The sequence below is a fragment of the Oryzias melastigma genome, linkage group LG10, assembly GCF_002922805.2.
Source record: "Oryzias melastigma strain HK-1 linkage group LG10, ASM292280v2, whole genome shotgun sequence".
NCBI lineage: Eukaryota > Metazoa > Chordata > Actinopteri > Beloniformes > Adrianichthyidae > Oryzias > Oryzias melastigma.
In genome coordinates, this window is record NC_050521.1 from 21551156 (window position 1) to 21575901 (window position 24746).

Below are 24746 nucleotides of genomic sequence, written 5' to 3' on the forward strand. Positions count from 1 at the left end.
AATGGGAAATAATAGTGGCAGCTATGCTAAGGCCAGATGTGATCATAAGTGAGCATCAGTATGGTTTCCTGACAAACAGATGAACTACTGATTCAACATTATGCTTTGAAGATGGTTCTGGAGAAGAGCAGAGCTGCATTGTGTATTGATACATCTAAAAAAAAGTCTGGGACAGGGAGCTGTGGTTTGAATAAGGAAATCTGGAATAGCAGAGAAGTATGTTGGAGTTGTGCAGGACATTGTATGAGAGCTGGAAGACAGTGGTGATATATGCTGAAGGTGTGACATTGGAGTTCCAGGTGAAGGTGGGAGTCCACCAAGGATCAACTTGGAGCTCCTTCTTGTTCTCTACAGTGATGGACAGACTGACTGATGAGGTTAGACAATAATCTATTTAGATCATGAGGTTTGCAGATGACACTGTGATCTATAGAGAGCAGGAAGCAGGTGGAGGACCATCTAGGGAGGTGGAGGTTCAATCTGGAAAGGAGTGGAATGAAGGTCAGTAGCAGCAAGACAGGATATGTGTGGAAATGGGACAAATTTAAGTGGAACAGAGATAGCAGAGATGAACTAGGTGGAGGACTTTAAGCACTTAGAACAACAGAGAGTATTGTAAAGAAGCTGGAACCAGGTTGGAACAGGTGGCTCTAATGTGTCCAACTGCTCTGACAAAATATGCCAGCCACAAAAAAAAAGTGGAACTGGAGTTTTAAACATCAACATTGCCTGAAAATTTATAACCACAATGGCAATCGCACATTTATTACATCTTACCAGGTGATGGTTCAGCTTCTAGTAGTTGGTTGACACCAGTAAAGGGTTACATGCTTAAAGCACACATCCCTCTTTTGCCAGTATGACTGCAAAAAAAGTGTCAAAATCTATACAAGGTGGCCTGTTAAGTCCTGAGTTAATTTTTATTCTAGGTGCTCTGCTGTCTTCTGGATTTAAGGCCCCCTAGTTCCAAGAAGCCAAAATCAGACTTCTATTGAGAAATATAGATCTATTACTTTTTATATACAGTATTTTATACTGAGGTGCAAGGAATTAAAGTAATAAACTGGCCACCGAGATTCCTGATTGGCGAGAGTGTTTGTCATAGAAATGCAGACTCAAATAGTACCAAGGTATCACAGATTTGTGTTGTTAGTTGAGTTCAACACGTTTGTTTTGATACATTTTGCATAATTCCTTGACATTTGGAATGAAGTTTACACATTGAGGGTACAGAGGTAAACTGGTCGATATGAAGGGATTTTTGTGCCCCCACCACAGCAAAGTCACAGTTTTAAGATTAAAAATACATTTTTGAAAGCAAATATGTAATAATGTCATTTGCAAAGCATGAGTTTTGATCTCAAAACTGTGAATTTGCTTCTAATATGGTGGCACAAAAATCACTTCGTGGGTCAACTTCTGTTCAGAAGATGGTACATTCTGTTCCCTCATTGCATTCGGATTCATTAAAGTGTCCTTGAGCAAGAACCCCACATTGCTCCTGGTGGTTACATGTATGAATGTGTGTGTGCATGGGTCAATGAGACTAGGAGTGTAAAGTATTTTGGGCCTTAAAGTAAGCTAAAAAAAGCAGTATGCCATTTCTAGATGCTGAGGTGAAGTTGGTGCATTTTTTGTAGCCTCATCTACATAACACTGTTGAGGATATAGTATGGACCAATTTGTGATGTTTCTCCTGTACATATACGGTTGTCCATTTAAGGTGGAAAGTGATAGACTGATACATAATAGCCACAATCAATGGCCTCCTTCCCAACAGTTCTGTTGGACAAGTGGAGTATAGATTCTGAAATTGTGGCATCGATGGACGCTCAGTGCTTGTCTTCGCTTCGTTCGATAGCATTTTACAAACATAGATTAAGAAGATTGTGTTGTCAGTGACTCCAAAAAAAAAAAAAAAAAAAAAAAAACGACCTTAATAAGTAACAGAAAGCACATATTAACGAAGCATCAATCGTAGTGCAGAGGATTCCGTTTATTGAAGTCAATTTTTAACAACTTAGGTTTACAATCTGTATTTTTTTTGTAATATATATTCATATATATGAAACCATAAAAGGCTACTTTAGGAAGAATAAATGTCATTTTCTTTTCTTTTTTTTAATTTCATCTTAAGTCAGTTAATTTACAGAGTAACAGTAAGCTAATATAATCGTTAAAAAAGAGCAATATGTTCCTTTTTTTTATGTCGCAGTGCAACTTACATCTTACACACCTGTGCAATGTACCATGAGGTGTACACCCCTGAAAGAACACACAGTGGGATCTCCCTTTTCGGCCTGTTTCTGCAGGTCTGTATGCACGCAAAGATCTGGGAGGGATTAACACAGCCGGTGTCTGGAAATGAAAACTCTCCAAAGTCTTGAGTCTACAGTATGTGGCTTGCTCAGCAGAGCAGCTGCTGGAGAGTAGAAGACCAACACTACAGATGAAAAAGAACTGCAGACTGGAACTCTTTGAGTGTTGGTTGTAGGAAAGCCAGAAAAGAGAAGGTTGGGAGGCACAGGGAAAGTGCTTGCATCGTTTAGTTTCTTTGTGGTACTCTCAAGCAAACAAACAAACCATTCACAACACATGATCTCTGTGGGCTTTTTTAGTTTTAGTGTGACAATTAAAAGAAAAAGGTGCACAAAACTACAGTAAAATATGAAGAAACCAGTACAATGTGGTGCAGCAGGTGCTACATGTCTCTCAGTCTTAGACACTAGGTGGCACCGTTGAGTCCTTGGCCTGGTATTGCAGACGAAATGATTCATCTGGCTTTCACAGACACTACAGACCCTTTAGCAGGTCGTCAGCCACCCAGCAGTAACTACATGCTGGGAGGAAATGTCACAATAGCTTTCACTGCCGTCACGTGTCTGCAGCTATTTTCCTCACAAACAGAAACGGTCCTATGCGGATGCTAACGAAGGATCTGGATCAGTTCGAGAAACTGAGTGACAAACCTCAGCTGTTGTACAGTGTGTGTCGTTCTGGAAAAGAAAAAAACCCGTGTGAGCACAAACAAAAAGAATTCTTCAACAGTACTTCTGCATGAATGGTGCGCTACGAGTCTGATTATCTGGCACACATTTATGATTAAAAGAAAGATAAAAATCCACAGTATTTCACCCATTTAGAAAAACCAGTTCGGGGTCTTTCTTCATGCAAACCAGGAGACGCCTCAGCCGTGGCACAAACCAGTAAAAACTGTCAATCAGCTGTCAGTGATGGTTGTCGCTCGCCTCCTAGTTGCTCAACTGCTGAGCATCCTGCATCTACAGAGTGAAGAGGGGGACACTGCAAAACCTTGGCATAGAATACATCATACTTTACATTATATCTATGACACAAAAACGTAAATAGATTTCATATATTCTCCTATGTTTAAATATATTTGTAGGCTGTACACAAATCTTTAGAAAATGAGACGGCAAATGCATTTACCTGATATTTAACAGCAATGGTATCGAGGCTGATGAGACATAGACCCTGTGATGCAGCCAGTGAGATATATAGAAAGTGCATTCTTTGTAGTGAGTGACTCCTTTGCATTCGCTGTTTAAGGAACAACACAAACAAACAAAATAAAAGAAGGAATCGTCTTGCAAACTCTCCGTTTTTTCCCTCCGCTACCTCTACAAGCATATCACAGTGGTAGTGGAACGCAAACATTTACATCCTATACACAGCAGTATGCACATATGAACAAGTCTGTGAAGACTAGAAGGGCTGAGGGAAAAAAAGGGGAAGGATGCGAGGAAGAGAGGGATGAATGAAACAAGAAATGCAGAAGTGCACTGTAAAGCTAGGTGCACACCGGCCCTGGCAATGTGCATTTAAACGACCACTTTCAATGAAAAGTCTATATAAATGGCCTTAAATGTGCTATTTGGGCTTCCGCATTCATGTGTCACCACGTAACTTTTTAAGTAGAATCCGGACATTCATTTCATCTGTTGAACTTTTGTCTGCTTGAATACTAAACAGCTGGAATTTGACCAATCAAGGAGCTGGATAAGGTTTCAAATAGGAACTTCCCGCTGGTTCCAAGAAGGTCAAAATCCCATAGTCTTATTAGGTTATTTTTCAGTCATTTTATTTGTCAGAACAACCATTTTTGCTCTGATACTTTCTTCTTAAGATCTTCTTACAAAGTCCATTGTATTTATCGCAAGTTATTCTTAAATCAGATGTTTCAGTAAAAGCATGTGGAGACTCCTGGCCCCCACCTCGAACGTTGGATTGACAGATTCCACTTTCAGTGGAAGGGGTGTGGACTTTGAACAAGCTTACTTATAATTGGCGACAGTAGTTCCTCTGAAAACGTGACTCAGTTCGACTCGAACCAATCACTGTGGATGGGTTTAAAAATGGCGGCAACAGTATCAAGAAGCCACGGTGACCTCGCCTGATTTCGCGAGTGCCCGAGGTAAGACATTTACCAGGGGTGACGTCAACCCCTTGCTCTGTCCAGTGATTAGTATATGTCTATGGTAATGACATATGAGTAGGGTCCTTTTCAAATCCAAGGTGCCAACCAGTTGAAAAGGTATCATGGAGGATAAATTAATAATTGCGGTTTGTTTTAGATCTTTGAAAGAAAAAGTGTGAAGCAAGATTTGCAATATTTTACACTAAGCCTTTTCCAACAGTAAGTACTTGCTATAGTATCAGGATATAGCAACAGTCCAGTGTGAACACCATATGCTAGAAACGCATTCAAGAATGTCTCACTTGACGTGTCCTTGAACGCACACCATGTGTCCAGTGTAGCCAGGCATGTGATGCTCTTTCAAGAATGCACTAAACGGAGAGTCTTGAACCCCTCATTGCCAAGATTGGTGTGAATATAGCACTATGCTACGTAAACACCAGGCATGTGTGGCGCATTCAAGCTTCTTCCAACTGTTGGTGGTGAACATGCGCTAGAAAACTGAAGAAAACCAAAACAAGGAGAAGCCCACCTTTGCCACTCCCTGCTTGTCCAGTGTAAAACCGCATATAGCCTGTTCTCGAATGAGTGCATAGAATAATGCTGCATTCTCAGTCTTAGCAACCGCGATTAGGCAGCAACTTCCAATGAAAAGTCTCTGTAAAAGGGCGTTCAAGAATACCCTTTTAGTGTATAAATACGTTAAACAGACATTCTTGAATGTGTTTTAGCATACGGTGTTTACACTGGACTGTTGCCACCCATTATCAGGGATCCACCAGCCAATGTCACCTCCGACCACAGGAGGGAGCTATCGCCAGAATATTGACTGTTTCCACTGCCTTCTCACTACATCTCCCAGCATGCACCACCTCATGTTGCAAGTCTTCACCAGCTGTCTTCAATCATTCATCATTCATCCAGCATATATTCTGCTCTCTAGTCTCTGTTCAGTGCAAAGTCTTGTTAAGCATTGCTGACAGTCCGAGCATTCTTCTATGCCTATTTCTAAGTGGTTTTGACCCCTGCATGTCCTCACTCCTGCCTGCCTCACTTCCTTGTTTTTTTCAAACTGCTCCTTGTCTGTTTATCTCGACGTTAAATACCCGTTTGCACAAGGATCCAAACGCTTCAGCCTCTTCCTCTCAACTAAACATGTATTCACAGTTGGAAGAGGCTTGGTGCGAAATGATGCAAAGTTTGAGAATCTTTTTCTTTCACAGCTTTGACTTGTGTCATAGAACTCAGGCTGGGCACAAACAGCAATCAGTAATTTCTCCTTCATGATCGATTTTCAAGCGGGTGGGACTTCGGTGAATTAAAAGGCACTATCCCCACGTCACTATCAAATTGGTCAAAGTTCAACTGGTTTTGTTTTCATTGCTTGTTTTTTTTTTTTAGATAGTCGGAAAATTAACTAAAGAATGTTCGTAGTGACGTGTTAACGTGAGAGTTTTGAACACACACATATACGCACATTTACATAGACTTTTTATACTTAAACGCGTGTTGCCAAAACCGGTGTGAACGCAGCATAAGAGAGGAGCCCCCATACCTGCACACAAGACATGGGAATCTGAGCACTTCACAGTTTAAAACAGTAGGTTTTTTTTTTTCTTTTTTTCTTCTATGGTTCCTGAAGCACTGATTGCTACTTGTCACAGTCTTTCACTGCCCTTCACAGATCGGCCTGGATTAACAGTAAGGTCCTTGAAAATCAACGAGATATGCAATGACAGAGAAACAGAAAAAGACTTGGGAGAGAGGGGGAGAACTGGTGGCTCTGGGTGCAAAGTTCATTGGTACAAAAGTACAGTGTTATGGTGAAAAGGATTCTTCTCTGTATTGCTGCTACATAGCTCCCCCTGCCCCCGTAAAATAAAAATAGCCAAACTAGGAAAGTTAAACGAAAAATAAGATCTTTATAAAGTCTCCTCTTTTTCTTGTTTTGCTCAACAAGCATGTGAACGTCATGTTCCATAGACAAAGGAAGATTAATGCTTTCTGTTCAGGCATGCAACCAACACCCTCCGGGGTCCTCGGGATTATCAAAAGTTCATACACGCAGGTGTCATACTGTTCCCTCTATGATATTTACACATCTTACACGTGTTTCTGTGTGTGTTTGTGTGTCGGTGCGGGCTCAGAGTTGGGGGTATCATAAAGCTCTGGAGTGTTGTGTTGTTTCCGTATGTCTTTGCTTCCCATCCTTCCCATCACACGTGTGTTTCAATGAAGGAGTGGGTATGGGTCATGAGCGGCGCCGCCAGCGGGGAGAGCTCGTCCTGGCCGTTGGTGCCGGGGCTGAGCTGGCAGATGTCTGAGTACAGCTCGCTGTGCCACTGCTTCCACTCTCTGAAGGTCTGCGAACACAAGCCGGGGTCCTCCAGGAGGGCACAGATCACAGCCAGCTCCGACTCTTTGGCCTGCCGGAGCAAAGAGTCGCCGGGAAGATAAAAGCATTAAACCCTCTCTTATCAGATCTGTTTGTGAGAACCTCCTGCGACTGAAGCTACCTTCAAGGTGCTGCGGAGGGCTCGGATCCGGTGGAGCCGGTCATTGAGCAGAGGGTCTCTGGCTCTCTGGGTAAAACAGCGCCGAAGCTCCTGTCTGCTGCAGGGTTTGGGGTCGCCCAGGGCCGTCACGTTGGCTTGCTCTAGAGCTCGATAAAGCTGTTCTAGTCCATCCAGCCCTTCGGGCTCTCTGCCCTCTGACACTCGCCGTTCCCTTCCTTCAGACACCCTCCTCTCTCTGCTGTCCACTCTCAACTCCTGCAAGTCTGAAATAGTCAGAGGTCAAACAATGATATTGAAAGAAGACTTTGTGTATTCTTGAAACTTTTAAAATGTTTAACTGAAAGCTTTTACTTTTTGAAGTAAAGTTTTTCCATGCACAGAAACTCAGTCCGTTCACGGCCCAGAGGCTGGGGACCCCTGATTTAAAGGGAACAGCCAGCATGTCAAAAACAATGTATTCTAATTCCCAAGTTATCCCATATTGACGCAAGGTTAGGGACCCCTTCATGTCACTTTTTCACATTTTGGGTTTTTCCAGCTTGTTGTTTAGCAGTTCCAACTAAATCACATGTCCGGGTGTTTTGTCGGAAAGGACACGGACTGGTCCTTGGTATACGGCCAGTAACAGTACTCTAACCCGGTACCATCTCCAGTGGCAGATCCACACAGCACTAGACACACGGTTCTGGCACTGTCTGGTACGCATGGTTCCAGTACTGGTTTGCTGTACCATTCCAGTCCACATCCGGTAATCCGCTTCCAAAACTGGGTTAGGGTAGGGTTAGGGTACCAGTCCCGGTACCGGTTTGAAACTTGGGGGTCGGGGAGCCATGATTTAATAGGAGCAACCGGAATGTCAAAAAACGATGAGTTAAGGACATCCAAAACGTCAATTTTTGACGCTGACAGGTCCTTAACCATAAGTCAATATGTGACGACTTGGGGAAGAAAATGTGTCGCAAAATTTGGAGAGATCCAAAACGTCAAAAAGTGATGGGGAGGGAACCAGAACTTTATATGACGTTGGGAGCGATAATGCATTGGACACAACCTTATATTTCATCCGGGCTAGGGACCGGTACTGGGGACCCTACATAGTTAAAGTACCCATCTCTTTTTTGTGCAAAGGGGGTCATTTGTTTTCTCGTGTTTGAACTCTAAATAACCTTCATAAAAATATCAATCCAGTATTATAAAATGGATATAGGTTATAGCAAGGGATTTCTGTTTTTAAGTAGTGCAAACCAAAAAAAAGGATAAAATATTCACCTGATAAAATTATTCTTTGCTTTTTTTAAAGCAAAAAACCCAAGAAAACAGTTCTCAATCCCTAAAAAACACGTGGTGCTACTCCGTCCAAAGAGTACAGCAGCCACTTTTACAAATGTCACCAAATGAATGTCAAGACATCAGTAAATCAGACTCCTTAAATAAAATTTAGTCTATTTTTGTTGCATAATATGATGGCAAGACATATGGCTTGCAAAACTCAACAAGTCTGCAAATATTTAAAAAATTCAATAACAAAAGTTTTCTTGTGTGCCTTAACAACACTTTTTTCTTCTTAAATTAATTAGCTACACACAAATGAGGTGTTCAGTAAATGATTCATCAAGAGCTTAAAAAATAATGTTATATAAACAGGAGGATGAACTCATTTTGGGAGCAGCATCCTTTGAGTGGCGATAAAACACATTCTGTTTCCTCTGATCTGCATGGATGCTGGTCTTTCTGGCATCTTCTCTTTAGGCTCACAGACTTCCTTCTAAAGGTCCTTTTGGTTGAATAACTGGAAAGTAAAAGTTAGTTTTATAATTTTAGGTTGTGCCAAACTGGCTACTTAAACACCCTGTTATGTAAGTTGTTTTTATTACTTTGCTTTGAAAGAATATTTGGCTTTTCTTCCAGCTTCGCATTATCTCCTGCTGTGTGATATTTTCGCTCATCCTGAATCATCCATCCATCCATCCATCTTCTTAACCGCTTCTTCCCTTTCGGGGTCGCGGGGGTGCCGGAGCCTATCCCGGCTGCTGATGGGCGAAGGCGGGGTACACCCTGGACAGGTCGCCAGTCTGTCACAGGGCATCCTGAATCAAACTAATTATATAAGTACCTCAAGTTTTGAGTGTTTTCTTACCATCCTGACCCTCTAGCATGTCTGCCGCCTCCTCCTCCTCATCCTCACTCCTGTCTTCCATGTGAATTGCATTGTGGAGCAGTTTTCCTGGCATAGGGTCTCTGTTCCGGGGAAGACTCTGGCTCCGCTGCTTGTGGGAGCGTCGGTGTGTGTGGCTGTGTGCATAGGGGCCCCGCTCCAGAGGGAAGGGCCCGTCCCGCTCCCGGTCCCTCTCGGCTGCGTGGTGTCTCCGTACGGGCAGCGTGGCCTGCCTGCGCCTCTCCGGGGACATTCCTTGCCTCCCGAGTCCTCCGTAAAACCCCATCTCTCCGCCCATGCCCCCCATGATGCCGCCGTAGTCGCTCTCGCCCGGCGCCGTCTGCAGGAAGTGCAGCCCCGCGCTGGTCAGCGGCGTCTCGATGAGGTCTTGCCAGGAGCGGCGCTCTCGGTGGGAGGAGCGGCACCCCGATGAGTGGGTGCTGGTGCTGCCCGTGCCCGTCCCCATGCCCATGCCGTCCCCACGCTGGTCCTCTGCTGAGGAGTGGGAGTGCGTGGACTCGCTGGAGAAGTGGCGACCGTGCTTGGGCTCTGGGAAGGGGCTGGATGAGTTGACCTGAGAAGGGAGAGGGGAGGTGGAAGAGACCATCTGTGGAGGAATAGGGGAGGTGGAGGCACTCTTTGGTGGAGGAAGTGGGGATGGAGTGGAGCGCATGAGGCTCATGGAACTGACGGAGCGGGGAAGCTGATCATAGCTGTGGAGAAGGCTTATCTGAGAGGGAGGAGTGGGGTGACAGGAGGATGCCAGGAGGAGACAGACCAATACAAGTGTTTGCAAGCAAAAAGGAGGAGTGCAAGGATGGAGAGATAAAAAGAAAGGAAAGGAAGATGTAAAGAGTAAAAAATGAGAGCGAAAAGCAATGAAATGGCTGAGACATAACTGTAAGAATGATTGTAGTATGGTTTAGTTCAGGTAACCATGGTTACATCTGATCATTTTTGAACTTCAAAGTGTGTATTTGTTGCCACCTAGAGTTCAGACAGAGTAAAGAAACCTCAATGAATAAAATCAAGAGATCCATCTTCTCTTCCTGCTTTTTCACATGCAGGATTTTGGGGGAGGCTATCCCACCCACTCCAGGACAAAAGCGGGGTTCACTAGACAGGCTGCCACTCCATTGCAGACACACTCACCCCCAAAGGAGTATTTTAAAGTCCCCAAAAAGCCATGTTTCTGGACTGGGCACTCATGGAACATTGAAATAATCTTCTCTGACGACAATAATAAGCGATACTCTGACATGAAATAACATGATGTCTTTTAACATAAAGTATAAGCTCTTCATCCTTTTTATTCTATATTTTTACGGATTTGATAAATGATCACTTGGACTGGTAAAGTATAAAAGACACTAATTAGAAGATACAAACCAGATTATAATAAGTAGGTAAAAATGATGAATAAAATAGCTATATTTTCTCGTGTTTTAACGCTTTTTTTGGCACATTTTGTCTCGACTTTCTCACCACTGACTCCTGCACTTTTGGAGATTTGTCTTTCAACATGTATCAAAGGTTTTGAGAAAATACGGAATTATGCACCTCTCTGTTTTATTACATTTATTTGTTATATTTACATTAAGAATCTGGAATTTTAGTGTTGCCTAAAAATGGGCGAATATGTCACTCACTCCATAAATAAATAAATAAATATAAGGGGTGTGATTATAGAAATTTCCTTCAAACAAACATTTTTTTTAAATTATGACTTACATTTTGTAAATTTACAAGGAAAAACATTTTTTGTTGTTGTCCCGAATACTCCATTGTGTCACAGCAAATAATTAGACTCTTTTTGTCAATTTTCACGTTTGATTCGATGTGTCCTGTATTATAGGTACAAATATATCTACTTATGACTAATAGTAATTAACATGGCATCATTGACATGTATGTATACCATATACATGTGGATATGTATCTTCTTTAAATTTTAATATTTGTTTTCCAATCAAGCCATAATAAATCATCCACATTTATATATTTTTGTCTCAAAATCTTTTTGCTTTTTAAATTGAAAACTGCTTTTACTGCGTAAACACTTTGAGTTACATGTGTATCAAATAAAGTTTGATGTATTTCTATGTATAGATATAACTCTCCTTTGTTTGTCTTCTTTTATCTTTTAGTTTGTTTGAAATAAACCAATTCAAGGACCCCGCCGGGATTCCAACCTTCTCGCTGTGAGGCGACAGTGCCGACCACTGCGCGGCCCTGATCTTTGATCCATACATTATTAATGCTTTTAGCTGTGCTGAAAAGGTGTGGGGCTTTCAGGAGTAAATTATTCTGTTGGGATGAAACGCCGCTCGAACGGGTCGGTGTTACTCACTGATGGCGTGCGGTGATAGGTGTCACACAGGGAGGAAGGACCCTCCTGTTTGAGCGTCATGGAACCGTCAACCTCGTCTTGATCGCTCTCACTCCAGTAGTCTGATATGAAACACAAATATTGGAATTTACAGGAACATTTTTCAAAATAAGATATTCTAGGAATATCTCACCTTCATCGGGGCGTGGCACTTTGTCATCTGGGGTGTACCCGATGGCGGCTAGTCCCAGTCGGTTCATCCACCTGCAGAAACAGGCCGATGTCTTTACCTTTTTGAATCAATTCTTTACTGTCAGACACACAATTATCAAATGTGATCTATTGGTTATTTATCAAAAAGTAAGATTTGTTCCCATTAAAATAATCTAGTACTGTGGTTTGCAACCTGAGGCCAAATGCTGTGCTTTTATCCTTCGATTGTGGCTCTCTGGGATTAAAGAAAAATGTAATTTATTTCAAAAAATAAGAGTTTATCAGTTATTTGACACAAATTGTTTTGTGTAATTTTTATTTCCATATAAAACTAGCATCTTTCATTAACTCTAGTGCAGGTCTGCAATGTGAAGCTCTTCTATCTATCCATTGTGGTTCTCCGGTGAAAGGAAAATAAACAGCTTTTAATTTCAAAAATTAACATATTTTTGAATTTAAACGGAATTTGTCTCAAAAAGATAGATCAAACTTTATTCACCCCATTCATATAGCACAGTACAAATCTCTCTGTGAAGCTCCTGACTGCGTAACCCAAAACTCTTCAACAATCTATTAAGCAATTTAGCTCTGTAACTTACCTAAGTTGTACTAAAACATTTTACTTTTTTAGTAAAAAAAAAAGTGTTCCAAGGAACACTCAATTTTTTTTTTCTTCTCAAGTTTTTATTGAGTTTTGACATCTATACCTATGACATATACTGCATTTAACAGGTCAGGTTCCTAAAAAAACCTCTACATTTTTGAGAAAAATTAAAGGATTTTAGGCATATTTTGGTTTACGAATACAGGTAGGGTCACCTAATTAGCTCTAGTTTATTTTTTTACTAAGACATGTTCATAAATGTATGGCAACAGCAGTAAAATAACAGTTCTTTTAATTACTGACTATCCACTACTACATTCGTTGTTGCATTGAAACAATTCTACACAGCACGGTGTGTCTTTTATTTTGAAAGGAAACCATGTCAAAACGTTTTCATATTTATATATATATTTTAAAATATATATTTTTCTATTTTCTCTTTATGCTTTATTAATGTCAAAAAAATAAGTTCATTTACATTTATCAGATTAGCAACAATCGAAATAAAAAGTCATAAAAAGACTCCTACTGGGTCGTGGTCGGTGAGAAATCAACCTGAACGGCTCTTCAAGTGTTGAAAGTTGCAAAGGATTTGCTCTAGAGCAACGCTTTGAATTATTTGCTCTAGAGCAAATAATTCAATTATCTATATATCTAAAAGCTTTATTTATTGTTGTTATTCGTGCACTTTTTACAGTTTGTTGAACTTTTTCAGCTCCTTTAGACCTGACACCTATCTTGTTCTTTGATGCACATATTCCCATTTCTAGACCATTTCTAGTCCATGTGGCAACTTTTTTTTTTCTATTTCTTTAGCATTTGTGCGTCTTATATACATGTGGGATTTCTCTATTTTTTGCAAGTAAATCTTATAATGATAGTTTTCCTTTAACTTGTGTTTTTTTTAAGCACTTTCAAACAACCCCAATTGCATTCGATTGTTGAAGCATTATGGGTACTGTAGTCTAGAAGCGATTCTCACTTTTCTTCCACTTTATAAATAGAGCATTTCAATCTAAACTGAAAAAGAAAGTTTCAGAATAAAAGTGAAAAGTGCTTTAAAGGATGAATGAATAAAAACATGCTTTAATAATTAACATGGTGTATTTTAGCAGTTGATATCTGCCTAACGGACTCATCCTGCTGGAGACCTGAGCTTTTAGGCTGAGAAAGAGAACTGACAGCGTCTTTGTTCACACTCTGTCTGATCAGCTATAACTTTCATTTTCTGCTCCACGGCCACCTTTCCTTCAGTCTGTCACAGCAGATCCCAGCTTGTCCCGATTCCCCCCACAGACACCTGATAATAAGGTCACAACTAAGAATAGAGGACCTGTCTGCACATGGGAAAATGGGAAAGTCATCATGTAGTGAAATTTTGTGATTAAATATGAATCAGAAAAAAACGTTGACATCACATTTGTAAGGTGACTGTTCTCTGGAACTCAGAATGTGAGGAAGAAACTTTAAACTGGCAGTGGGTGTGAAGATTGACCCACACCTTCCAGGGTTGATGCTCTACTACACTGACACAAGCAATACCGTCTCTATTCTTAAATGCACAGCTTTTCTAAAGCATGTGACCATACATGTCAGCTGTGAACACACTCATTAAATAGAAGGAGCCCCTTCACAAGCCTCTGTTTTATGCAAGCAGAAAGAATTGATTTGTTGGAATACATCCCATAATTATGAAAAAAATGTGTCATTAGAGAGTGTAACTAAAAGTGTAAAGTGTATCATTCTAAACATAAAGTAGGACTTTGTGACTCTCGTGGGTTTCCGTAGTAAGAAACGAAGGTTTAAGCGGACAAGGTAAAAATTGTCAAGGGTGACAACTGTCAGACTTTACAGAAAGTAGAAATAATCTCTAATTTGAACTTTTTTTCTAAATTAAAAATTAGTTTCGATGAAACGCTAGATTTCCTTTGGCTTCATTCTAGTTTGTCTTGAAGTTGAGTTTTGACGTCTGGACTTAAAAGCTTCATGTCTTCATTATTCTGATTGTGTAGCATGTCATTTAATCTTTTTCAAAGATTTTAAGACAAGTGGTCTTCAAATTATGATTATGGCGCTTTTAGCCAAAATCCAAAAAACTTTTCCTGTTTTCTGGGACAAAGTTTCTGCAGACCTGCAGCATCTTATTTAAAATTTCCCCCATGAGTTGTGGGCAGGACAGCAACCCCGCCCCCCATTCCCCTCTCTGTTTAGGCACTTTCTTGCTAGCTTATAGCTCCAACCAATGCAACAAAAAGTGTGAGACAGTGTGCAGAGTCATACTTAGACACTGGAAAACTAAAAGGTTGGGAGTAATTACAAAAATATCAAATTGTGAGCAATTTATATATAAAATTAACAATAAAATGAAAATATTTCAGAAGGTATGGTGTGTATTGTATTTTATACAGGGGACTAGGCTGCATGGTGCCCTAGGCGAAACGTGAAAAAAAGTATTTAAGTATTTAAAAATTAAGTATTTATTTAATTTTGATTCTCAAGAGTTACATTTATTTAATCTATTCATGGTTTTTATCACATAAAAAAATCACAAAATGAGTGGTGTGTTAAACTGTAATACAAAAATAAGAAAATATATGTATATTGAAATTTGGTCCCCTCTCCAGCTGATGGCATCCTAGACGGCCTCCTATGTCGCCTATGCCCAGGGCCAGCCCTGCTCCTATATCCGTGTTTTGTGGAGAGAGCGACCTTCTAAACTTCTGTAGCTTAAAAGACCCAATTCTGAATGGATTTTTCTCCTTTTTTGTTAATTTTTTGGGGGCGTTTGTGTTATGTCAGACTGTTTAAGTGTTGTTTTTGTATCAGAAAATAGAAAAGAAAACTAATAAGTGATGTTAAAAAAAAATGGTGAGCAAATTTGGAGCTGTGCAGCTGTACAGTTGTGATCCAGAATCCAGCTTGTATGACAAAAAGGAAGATGTACACGGATCTATTTGTCTACAAGGGATGCAATTGAGTGGAGCGGGAGCTGATAGGAGCTTCTATTCAACAACTAGAACGGGGGCGTCAAACTCAATCACACAAAATCCAAAACTCACCTTAGGTTCCAGGCTGAACAGGATAAACATTTATTTAACACTCTAAAAATACATTTTTAAAATTTTAAAACCGTAACTTTTTAACATAATTACAAACTAGATATATAGCATTACCTACTATAATAGTGTGAATGCTATAAGCTGAATTTGACCGCTGAAGATGCTGAAATTGATAGCTGAAAGCCGATAGAAAGCTAATATATTAGATGAATGCTAAATTACCTTAAAAAACAAACAAAAAAAAAATAACGAAGGTTAGCCGAAACAGCTAGCATGTAGCTGAAATATTAGCTAAACTTCAAAATACGCTAAAAACGAAAAAAAAAAAATTTAATTAGCCAAAACAGTTAACATGTAGCTGAAATATTAGCTAAAAATAGCCAAAAAAAAAACTGAGAAAAAGCCTAAATTAGCCAAAACAGCTAGCATGTAGCTGAAATATTGTCTGAGCTCTAAAATACGCTAAAAACGAAAAATAAATAAATTAGCCAAAACAGCTAGCATCTAGCTAAAATATTGGCTGAACTCCAAAATACGCTAAAAACCAAAAAAAATAAAAAAATAAAAAATTAATTTAGCCAAAACAGCTAGCATGTCGCTAAAATATTAGCTAAACTCCAAATTAGCCTAAAAATCGGAGTAAGCGCCAACATAGTCAAAAAAGATAGCAGAATGACAATCTTTTTAAACTTTTAAACCGTAACTTTTACCATAATTATGAATAATACGGCAGAAAAAAATAAATATTTTCATTTTCTTCATGTCCTCCATCGTGAGAAAAATCCCACAAGAAACATTATTTTTGTTAGGGTGGGTATAAGAGGTCTAATTTTAGTTTTACAATAAGAGCTTCAAAAACCATTCATGGAGCTACTTCCTCATTTCACACATAACACAGGGGGCAGAGAACGCGTGCAGCATTTACACATGCGAGTCATCAAATCTGGTCCAAAACTCAAATCCGGGTGGTTAATTACTCTCCCCCAATTATCTTCCCATGTCACCGAGGAGAGGTGTGGATAATTAGAGCTCATCAGACAGCACTCCTGCAAATATCATTATGATCTCCCTCTCACACATGCGCACACGTGACAGCGGCAGCTGAAAAACACGGCCTCGTGCTTTATTTATGTTGTGCTGGTAGGTTGCCCCTTATGTAAACTTGTTTTTAATCAGGTAAAATATTCATGAGAGCGGGTGACGTCGGCGCCCGTCACGGAAAGCCTCACCTGTTCATTTCCTCCAGGCAGTCGGTGGCGAAGAAGAAGCTCTTGATTTTGGGGTGACAGGCTTTGAAAGCGCTGCAGTCAGTCAGAGGGGAGAGAGCTGATTAGTGTTTGGAGCTTTGTGCCTTCCGCATGGCGTGGGCGACACCAAATGTGATTGATTAGTGATTCAGGCGACATCTGAGGGACACTCACAATTTCCGTCTGCACTCGATGGCTCGGTCTATTCTAAACTCGGGGAGGCTGATGAAGCCCTCGGCCTTCTCATCCTGCAGGCGGAGACAGATGGAGAGTGGCGGCGCATCGTCAACACGGAGAACGAAATGTCATGTGTGCTGGTGTGCAGATTTTACTCAAGATAGTAATACTCTAGTCAAGCATATGAAAACAGCATATGTTATTTAGATTGGCTTGAGTCAAGACCGTGCATCACTCAGCTCTACAAGGCAGACAGCATACTTGATAATTACCAACATGTAAGTGCCATTTAAAAAATATATATATAGTTTTTCTTTAGCAGCGTTTAGCAGGTTAATTCATTCTTAAAATAATTTTTAATTCACTTACATGTATTAGCTCTCTTAACATATTGTATACCCAGCCCTACAGCTATTAAGATGTACTTTATTTTATTTTAGCAAAAATGCTTCCTTATCAATACCTCCAGCATTGGTTCTTTTTTTCCCAGGAATTATCTCATAAATGGCAAAAACAAATCAGTTAATATTGTTATTTTTTAAAATAAATTAGATCTTTATTCAGTTTTTAATTTCCCTCTGAAATGCTTAACATTGTCAATGCTTAGGGACATCTTTTTAGGGTTTTACTGGACAAATTATGGTAAATTTGTAATCTTTGATTAGATTACTTTGGTTGTAATTTGTCCAAGTTAGAAAAAAAACATCAAGATTATATGAATAAAATTTCAAAGCAGTAAAAGCAACAGAATGCATCACTTTTTACTTTAACTTGTCCTGTCATGTTTGACAAACTTTACTACTACAATAGGGGGCTATGAATCTTGGGACACAGGAGGAGTATATTTGTATAACCTCCCTCTGTATCTGATGCAAAACTTTTCTATGTTCATAATATTTCTATGTATTTCTTTTTAGAAATTGCTTATTTCTTTCAATATATTTATACATTAAGGCTGACTGGAGTTCATGTAGACTTTTCATGTTGAAAAGTTTCCAAATTTATAAAAATTTTAACAAAAAAATAAAAGTATGTCCCAAATTCAACGTTTTTCTAATTTTTACAATTTTAACAGCATAAAAAAAATAAAATATTTCTTTGATAATGTCTTTAAAATATCATATTTGATTTTTTTTCTTCATTTAAAAATGTTGGGGATTTTTATTTCACAAAAATAAGCTTGAAAACGTGTTTAAATAGTAGAAAATATTTAATAATAGAAAAATGACAAAGTAAATTTGTACTCTGCAGTTTTTAAATTAAATAACTTGTAAAGTTTTATGAGGAATTTCTTGTATATATTTGCTGGATTTTCTTCATTTTTTTTTTTTTTTTACTGGTTATAATATATACTCCTCTTGTGAGCATATATACGAATATACTCCTTTGCATGATTAGGTCATCATTTATTTATTGAATTGTGTATTTCCTTATTTTTGTTTTAGTTTGGCCCCCTCGATATATCTGTGATTATTATTTATTTTTCCTTTAAACTGCCATGACTAGTAAATTTCTCTTTGTTGTGATGAATTCAATAACACTCATGGATGGTATTAGGAAAACAAGACAAATTAAGTTTTTCTTACATTTTGGTTGGTGTACCAGTAAAGGCAAGACTCCTTGAGGACAAACCAATACTTCCTCCATTTTTGGGTGAAATATCCTTTTGCGTCCTTTTTCTTCCACAGCCAGCCTTCACAGTCGCCGTGGCCGAGGTCCTTACAGGAGATTCTCCGTCGACTGGCACTAGTGAGGGAGCCTGCAGGGGGCAGCAGCCATCAGCAACCAGCATTCATTAGACTAAACTCATTTTAGAAGTTCATTTTCATCAAAACTATATATTTATTGTTAAAAAGATACAAGACAAAAACTTTTTTTTTATTATTTAAAACAAACCTGAATCCTTTTGGATAGATTTCTTATTTGGACAATTAATTCAAAGTCTGATACAAGCACAGTGGTGACAGAATAATGGTTTGGGCTTGTTGTTACTACTGGACCTAGTTACCAAAGAATTTTCAAGACTAACGTGACATTATCGGACTACAATCTTCTCCTAAAATCCAACAAAATTTTAAATATAACAGCACAAACATCAACTAAAATAGAAACAAATACATGTGTGAAACAGTTCAGTCTAACTTTAGACTTTAAAGAAGCTGAAAATATCCCGCTGGAGGGTGCAGTGGGGATAAATGTCCATAAATTCAGTAAATCATATTATATTTGAGACATTTAGTCAACTTTAGAGGTTTCATGTTGCAAACGTTAAAAGGGGTTCTGCCAGCTTATATTCATGAATAAAAATGAAACGATAAATAAATAAAACAAACATTTAAAAAATAAAAAAAAAACATTTCAAGAGAAATGGAAATCGAGAGCTTACCTTTACTTCTCCTTTTGGTTTTTGTTCTTAAAGATGTGTAATGGAAAGACTAAACAGGAAATAAAAAAAAATAACAGTTATTATGAAACTGGAAATATTTGAAATCATTTTATTGTTTTAATTGTTTCTTAAAAAGTCTGTTTAAAAAACGATTTTATGGACCTCTGCATGATTTTAAATTCTAAAGCTGAATAAAACATTTATGTTTCCTCTAAAAATGAATCATCACCAGGAAGTAGATGATTTAGTTACTTTTAGTAATTTTAATGTTTAACTAATAACATAGATGTTGATTTAAAAAAAAGTTACTTTATATAATCTGCTAAATGATAAGATGGTGTAACATATTTTATTAAAAAATGTAACAAATACCTTAAATAATAAAAAAAAGTCAAATTTTGCTTCATGTTAGATCAAGTTTTGTAGCATTCGACCAATCTGGATGAAATTCTTTCTGTTTCAGCTAAATGTGTCACTTTTCAATACAGAAAAAGTATTTTAGAATCAGTAACAGAAGAAAAAACGCCCAAAGATTGCAGCTACGGGAGCCTGTTTGTTTCTCCATTTCGGTGTCTGCTTACAGTCGACTGAGCTGAGTCACTGCGAGCTACAACGCACCGCTTCAGAGGAAGGTTGGGGCGAATGACTAAGCCAGCGTCTGTGTCACACTCGTCTAAATATGGAAAAGTAATTTGTCACATTTGCCTGTTGTCTTTTATTTGATTATCACAGTCCTGAATTGAAGTAATCTCCGGCTGACTGTCTGTTATTTACAGTGGAATACGTGGAAGATGCTTGTACCCCTAAATGAGATCTTAATATAACTATTTTAATAAAACCAATTAGTTAATTACTACAGCGTGTACTTATTCACTTGCAGAATAGTGACCTATTGCTTTTTTTTGTTACCTTTCTCATGGATGCACCCCCTGAGCTTCCTGAACCCGAGTATCTGAAAAGTTAAATACAAACACATTTAGTACAACTCCTTTAACCACAGGAAATCATGTTAAAAATCACTAACGTACCGGTCTGTTGTGTCGGCTCGCAATGTGTCCGCCCCTCGCTGATGACGAGAACAGAAAAAACAATTCACAACATACTAAATAATGCCACTTTTGTAAAAATAGTTTTCGTCACAAATTTTTCAAATTAATACAACAATTATCCACAATCTTTCCTGATAGAGATACATTCTAAATGCTAAGAACTTAATTAGATTTAAAAACACTCAATTTAAGGGAATCAAAGACAGTTGACACATATTTAGTTTCTGTGGCCCAACCTCTAAAACAAATGCACATTTAAAGAGTTCAAATAAAAAAAAATAAGGTCCTTATTCCAATTTAGTTAAATGCAAAGTGTGAGTTATTTGCTAATTGTTGCTTTGAACAACTCGAACCCCAAAAAAGAAAACAGCTTCATCACTACAGGACTTTTTGGGGCTGATTACAGGCTTGATTTGTTGATGACTATAATTTACTTGGATGTAGTGCGAAAAGAATTGCTAACTACCGCTACTGATTAGTGGCCCCCTGAAGTACTTTTCTCCGCTCTCACCACTCAGATTTTTGATAGTCTTCTGTTTAAAAATGGGGTTATATTTTCCCTCCAGAAAATATATAAACAATACATGTATCTATTTCAATGGGACTGCACATCTCAGAGTCTCACTCCGATCATCTTTTGATCTATTGTGAAAGTGTTCTTAGTGGTCACTATGTTTTTAGCCAAAATACTAAAACATGTGTTGTTTACGAGGACATACTTTCTGCTGAGCGGCAGGAGTTTAGTAAAAATTTCCCTCTGAGTTGTGTTGCTGTTGGAGTTCCCTTCCTGTTGCTGAGAGCTCTTTGTTTACATGCTCTCCCGCTACTTTATAGCCCCTCACATTCCCAACCAAACATTATCGGTGCAACAAAAATGAAGCTATCCAGACGTACAGCTTTGAAACAGCTCGGACGAAGAAAACAAAGACGCGCTGGCTTTTATTAAGGAGTAGATTGAAAAAAGGAAAAAATGTCTCCAAAGCCAAGCTCCATGACCGCGGTTTGGGCACCTGCCTTCGACTACCAACCAAACCACATTGCATCGGCCCCTTCTGTGCTCTCCTGCAGGTGATGGGCACACGAGAATGAGTAATCCTGTGTCCTTGTGGGAGGAGCCCTGGTCACTAGGCGCTTGCCTATAAGCCCCAACCCTTGGCTGGACTCCAGAGTGGGGCCCCTGTGATGCCAATCCAGGTGTTGTTACAGAATCTATGCTTTTTGTTCTCAGAAAGAGGTTCTGAACCATTCTTAGTCCACTACATTCTTACTGCCAACTCGTCATATATGGAGGTTTGGTTCGGGCCCCCTCCGTGCCACTTTTTGACGTTCCAACTAGTTGTTTCTGGACATGCTGGCTGTTCCCATTAAATGAAGGGTCACCAACCTCCAGGTCACTTAGTACCGGGCCACATCCATCCATCTACCCATCCATCTTCTTCCACTCATTAAGGACTGGGTCACGGGGCAGCAGTCTAAACAAAGACTTCCTTCTCCCCGGCCACTTTCTCCATATTCCCTGATATATTCTCAGGCATGTCCTGGGTATTCCCTGGGGCCTCCATCCAGTAGGACAGGCCCAGAACCCCCCGCCCCAGGGAGGAGTCCAGGAGGCATTCAGACCAGATGCCCAAGCCACCCTAACTGGGTACGCTCGACATGGAGAAGCAGTGGCTCTACTCCACCTGAGGCTGAAGCTCCCCACCAACCGAGAGAGGGCAAACTACCGTATTCCCATTAAAATCCAGGCCACTTGGTATCGGGCCACAGACAGGGAAAAATGAATACGCTAATAAGGGGTCCCCAACCTGGAACGGTTCCCACGTCCATTACTGAATCCTGAGGGTTGGAGACCTGTGATTTAATGGGAACAGCCAGTACGTCAAAAAACGACAAGTTGGGGACACCCAGAACATCAAAAAGTGGCGCGGAGGGAGCTCAAACCCCACCTCCATTTATGACAAGTAAGGAGTGAGAATGTAGCTTAGTCTGGGTCACCACCAAGGACCTTTCTGTCATTGGAGACCCTACCAGGGGCAAAAGCCCCAGGCGGAACAGTCCCTGAAGGCGATTGTGGCGATTCACAATATTTAATAACGTTTAAAATTCAACAATTTTGGTTATACAGAGAATCAGTTTACCATCAGCATGCTGGATCAAACCAATGGCAATCCGAATTCTTCCTCTAATGCTTCAACTTCTCACAACCCCCAAACTGAGGAGGTATTTGAAGGAAAAGGGGAGTCCGAATTAATTTTTTTAGGGGTAGAGCAAAGGAACTTTTGAGGTCTGTATCCCTCCGCCAGTACCGGGGAGGAGAAGTGCATTTCTTCACCTGGGTGTTCTTTGAAGCATAGAAGTTTACATTTACATGTAAGTTTTTGTTTTTGCCCAACCTTTTTAATGTCATAAAACCGATGTTGTGTATTTCTGAGATTATTGATTATGTCGTCTAAGGAGATAGTGGCATCCGAATTCGAAGACACTATTATTCCATAACTTCCCGTTCGTTTGGAGGGTTAAATGTAGGGGTAGGAGAAGAATTCCAACTTGCCTGATGTCTCTCTTGAGAAACAGACACGGATTGTATTTTCTATGACAAATATATTCTTTTTTCTTAATTTGCTTCTGATTCACAACAATCTAAGTAAAAAACATATCCAAGATGCAATTTTGAGCTTAATTTTCTTCTATATATGTCCTCCATCATCCACAAGAACGTTAAAAACACCAAAAACGAGATTTTATTGGAGTGAGTCTTTAAAGAAAAAGGATCATCAGCCTCAGAGAACCACCACCTGAATATAAATCTATAAATCATGATTCTATAACATAACTGTGTGGGTTTTTTTATTTTCAAGTTTCCCTGAATCATCCGGAGGAAACAGGAAAGAAGCGGGCTGTTTTAATGGGCATCTGCTTGTTAGCAAAGAACGGTGCACTTCATGTGCTGCCGATCAGATATGAGTCACTGTCATGAGAATCACACAGCTCAGAGAGTTAGAAAAGCTGCACACCGTGTCTGTGTGTGTTTGTGTGTTTTAAGCAGTCCGTCAGTCGTGCTTGTAAATGGTTTAGATGATGAGTCATCCACCTCCTCACAGGGATACGCGCCTCTCGGTGTGTGCATGCAAATGAGTGTGTGTGTTTGTTTAACTCCTGTTTGGACTCAGGCGTGACAGAGGAGATGGGGATATTAGGATGCATTAACAGGAGTTGGGAAATGGCTACCTTGCATACAAATTTTTTTTTTTTTGCATTTGTGTTTTGGTTTCTAGTGCGTGCACGAGGGAAAATATCAAAGCTACATGGCGCTTCAAAGTCACTGGTCCTGTCATCATCCAAGATGCTGGCAGTCATACAAAAACAGATCCTCTCTCTCCTTTGTCTCCTCTACCTTACAGGCACCCTCGCATGCAATTAGCAAAGTGTGAATCTGTGAACAGCGTGATCTGCAGCACATGCACAAACACTTTTCTGTTTTGTGATTTTAGGCAGAGGGCAGAAACTATCCATAACGTCGATGGCGTGATTTGCAAACCTTGGGTCAGCGGGGAAAGGACAAAGCATAGACTGAATTTTAAGCTATTAAAAGAGACAGAACCTGGAGGACAAAGCTCAGTATAATCACATCAAAGACATGTTGGAGCAGATGAGCCGGCTCACATACTCCATAACCTAAGACCCTCATTTGAGCAGATTCAATCAGCTTTTTCAGTTCTGCACGAGGGAAAAACTCAACAGCTCCACTAATTCAAGGCTGCAGCCTCCTCAGTGCTCTGGCGTCGCGTGTAACCTCCATCTGTTGGGGTCCCAGGGGATTTACAAAAAAGGTTTTTAATCAGACAGGGCTAAAAACTACAGAAAACTTTGAGAAAAGTTGGCAACGAATAACTAGTTTGTCAATAACAACAAATCAAAGCCTCTCTGAGGCGGAGATTAAAAGTAATAAAAGACAGTTTTAATTCCAATAATATTAAAAAAAAGTTCCACTTCTATCATCTTTTCATCTATTTTAAAAGTATTCCCTTTGGTCTTTTAGTTGGGATTGGGCGAAATCCAAAACCTTGTCATTTTCTATGACATAGTTTCTGCAGAGCGGCAAGAGTTCATTAGAAATTGTGGTCGGTGCACAGTGGGCCCACCACCATCGCTCTACCGCTAGCTTCCAGCCCCTCATGACCCCAATATAACATTATCAGTGCAACAAAAATGGACGAGGAAAACGAAGACATACAGAGTGGAGCCGATTGTAGCACCGACTAAGAGCTTTTTCTGAAACAATATTTTCTCATCTGCTCCAGATTCACAACTGTTTGATAAAGAAATATTCAGAAATGCATTTTTAATCTCAATTGATTTAATATATGTCCTCCATCATCAGGAAAATCCCCGAAGAACCTGTTGAAAACACTAAAAACACAGTTTTCATAGGAGTTGAGCTTTTTACCATTCAAGGTGATGCAATTCTAGAAGGAGTCCTTGATTAAATAGAACTTATCAACATAAGAAGGGGTTAAGAATATATTATTGATATCTTTTCAGCCAAAAAACATGTTTGGATTAAATAATCTAA

At 39.5% G+C, this 24746-nt stretch overlaps 1 protein-coding gene across 4 annotated transcripts in view; it reads right to left on the minus strand.

Annotated features, from left to right (window-relative positions):
• Positions 1–1975: 1975 nt before the first annotated feature.
• Positions 1976–24746, minus strand: part of si:ch211-26b3.4 (connector enhancer of kinase suppressor of ras 2) — a 74090-nt gene continuing 51319 nt past the window's right edge. For 2 of the 4 annotated variants that reach the window (XM_024283393.2, XM_024283392.2), the window contains 11 exons: positions 20153–20190; positions 20034–20076; positions 19125–19173; positions 18325–18497; positions 16736–16809; positions 16544–16615; positions 11632–11702; positions 11460–11560; positions 9092–9839; positions 6955–7217; positions 1976–6864 (listed from right to left, as the gene is read on the minus strand). In XM_024283393.2, the coding sequence (XP_024139161.1) occupies positions 6655–6864; positions 6955–7217; positions 9092–9839; positions 11460–11560; positions 11632–11702; positions 16544–16615; positions 16736–16809; positions 18325–18497; positions 19125–19173; positions 20034–20076; positions 20153–20190 (1842 nt within the window). In that variant the 3' untranslated portion in view covers positions 1976–6654. The remainder of the gene's footprint in view (positions 6865–6954; positions 7218–9091; positions 9840–11459; positions 11561–11631; positions 11703–16543; positions 16616–16735; positions 16810–18324; positions 18498–19124; positions 19174–20033; positions 20077–20152; positions 20191–24746) is intronic. The other 2 variants (XR_004948520.1, XM_024283394.2) reach the window with 2 other exon arrangements.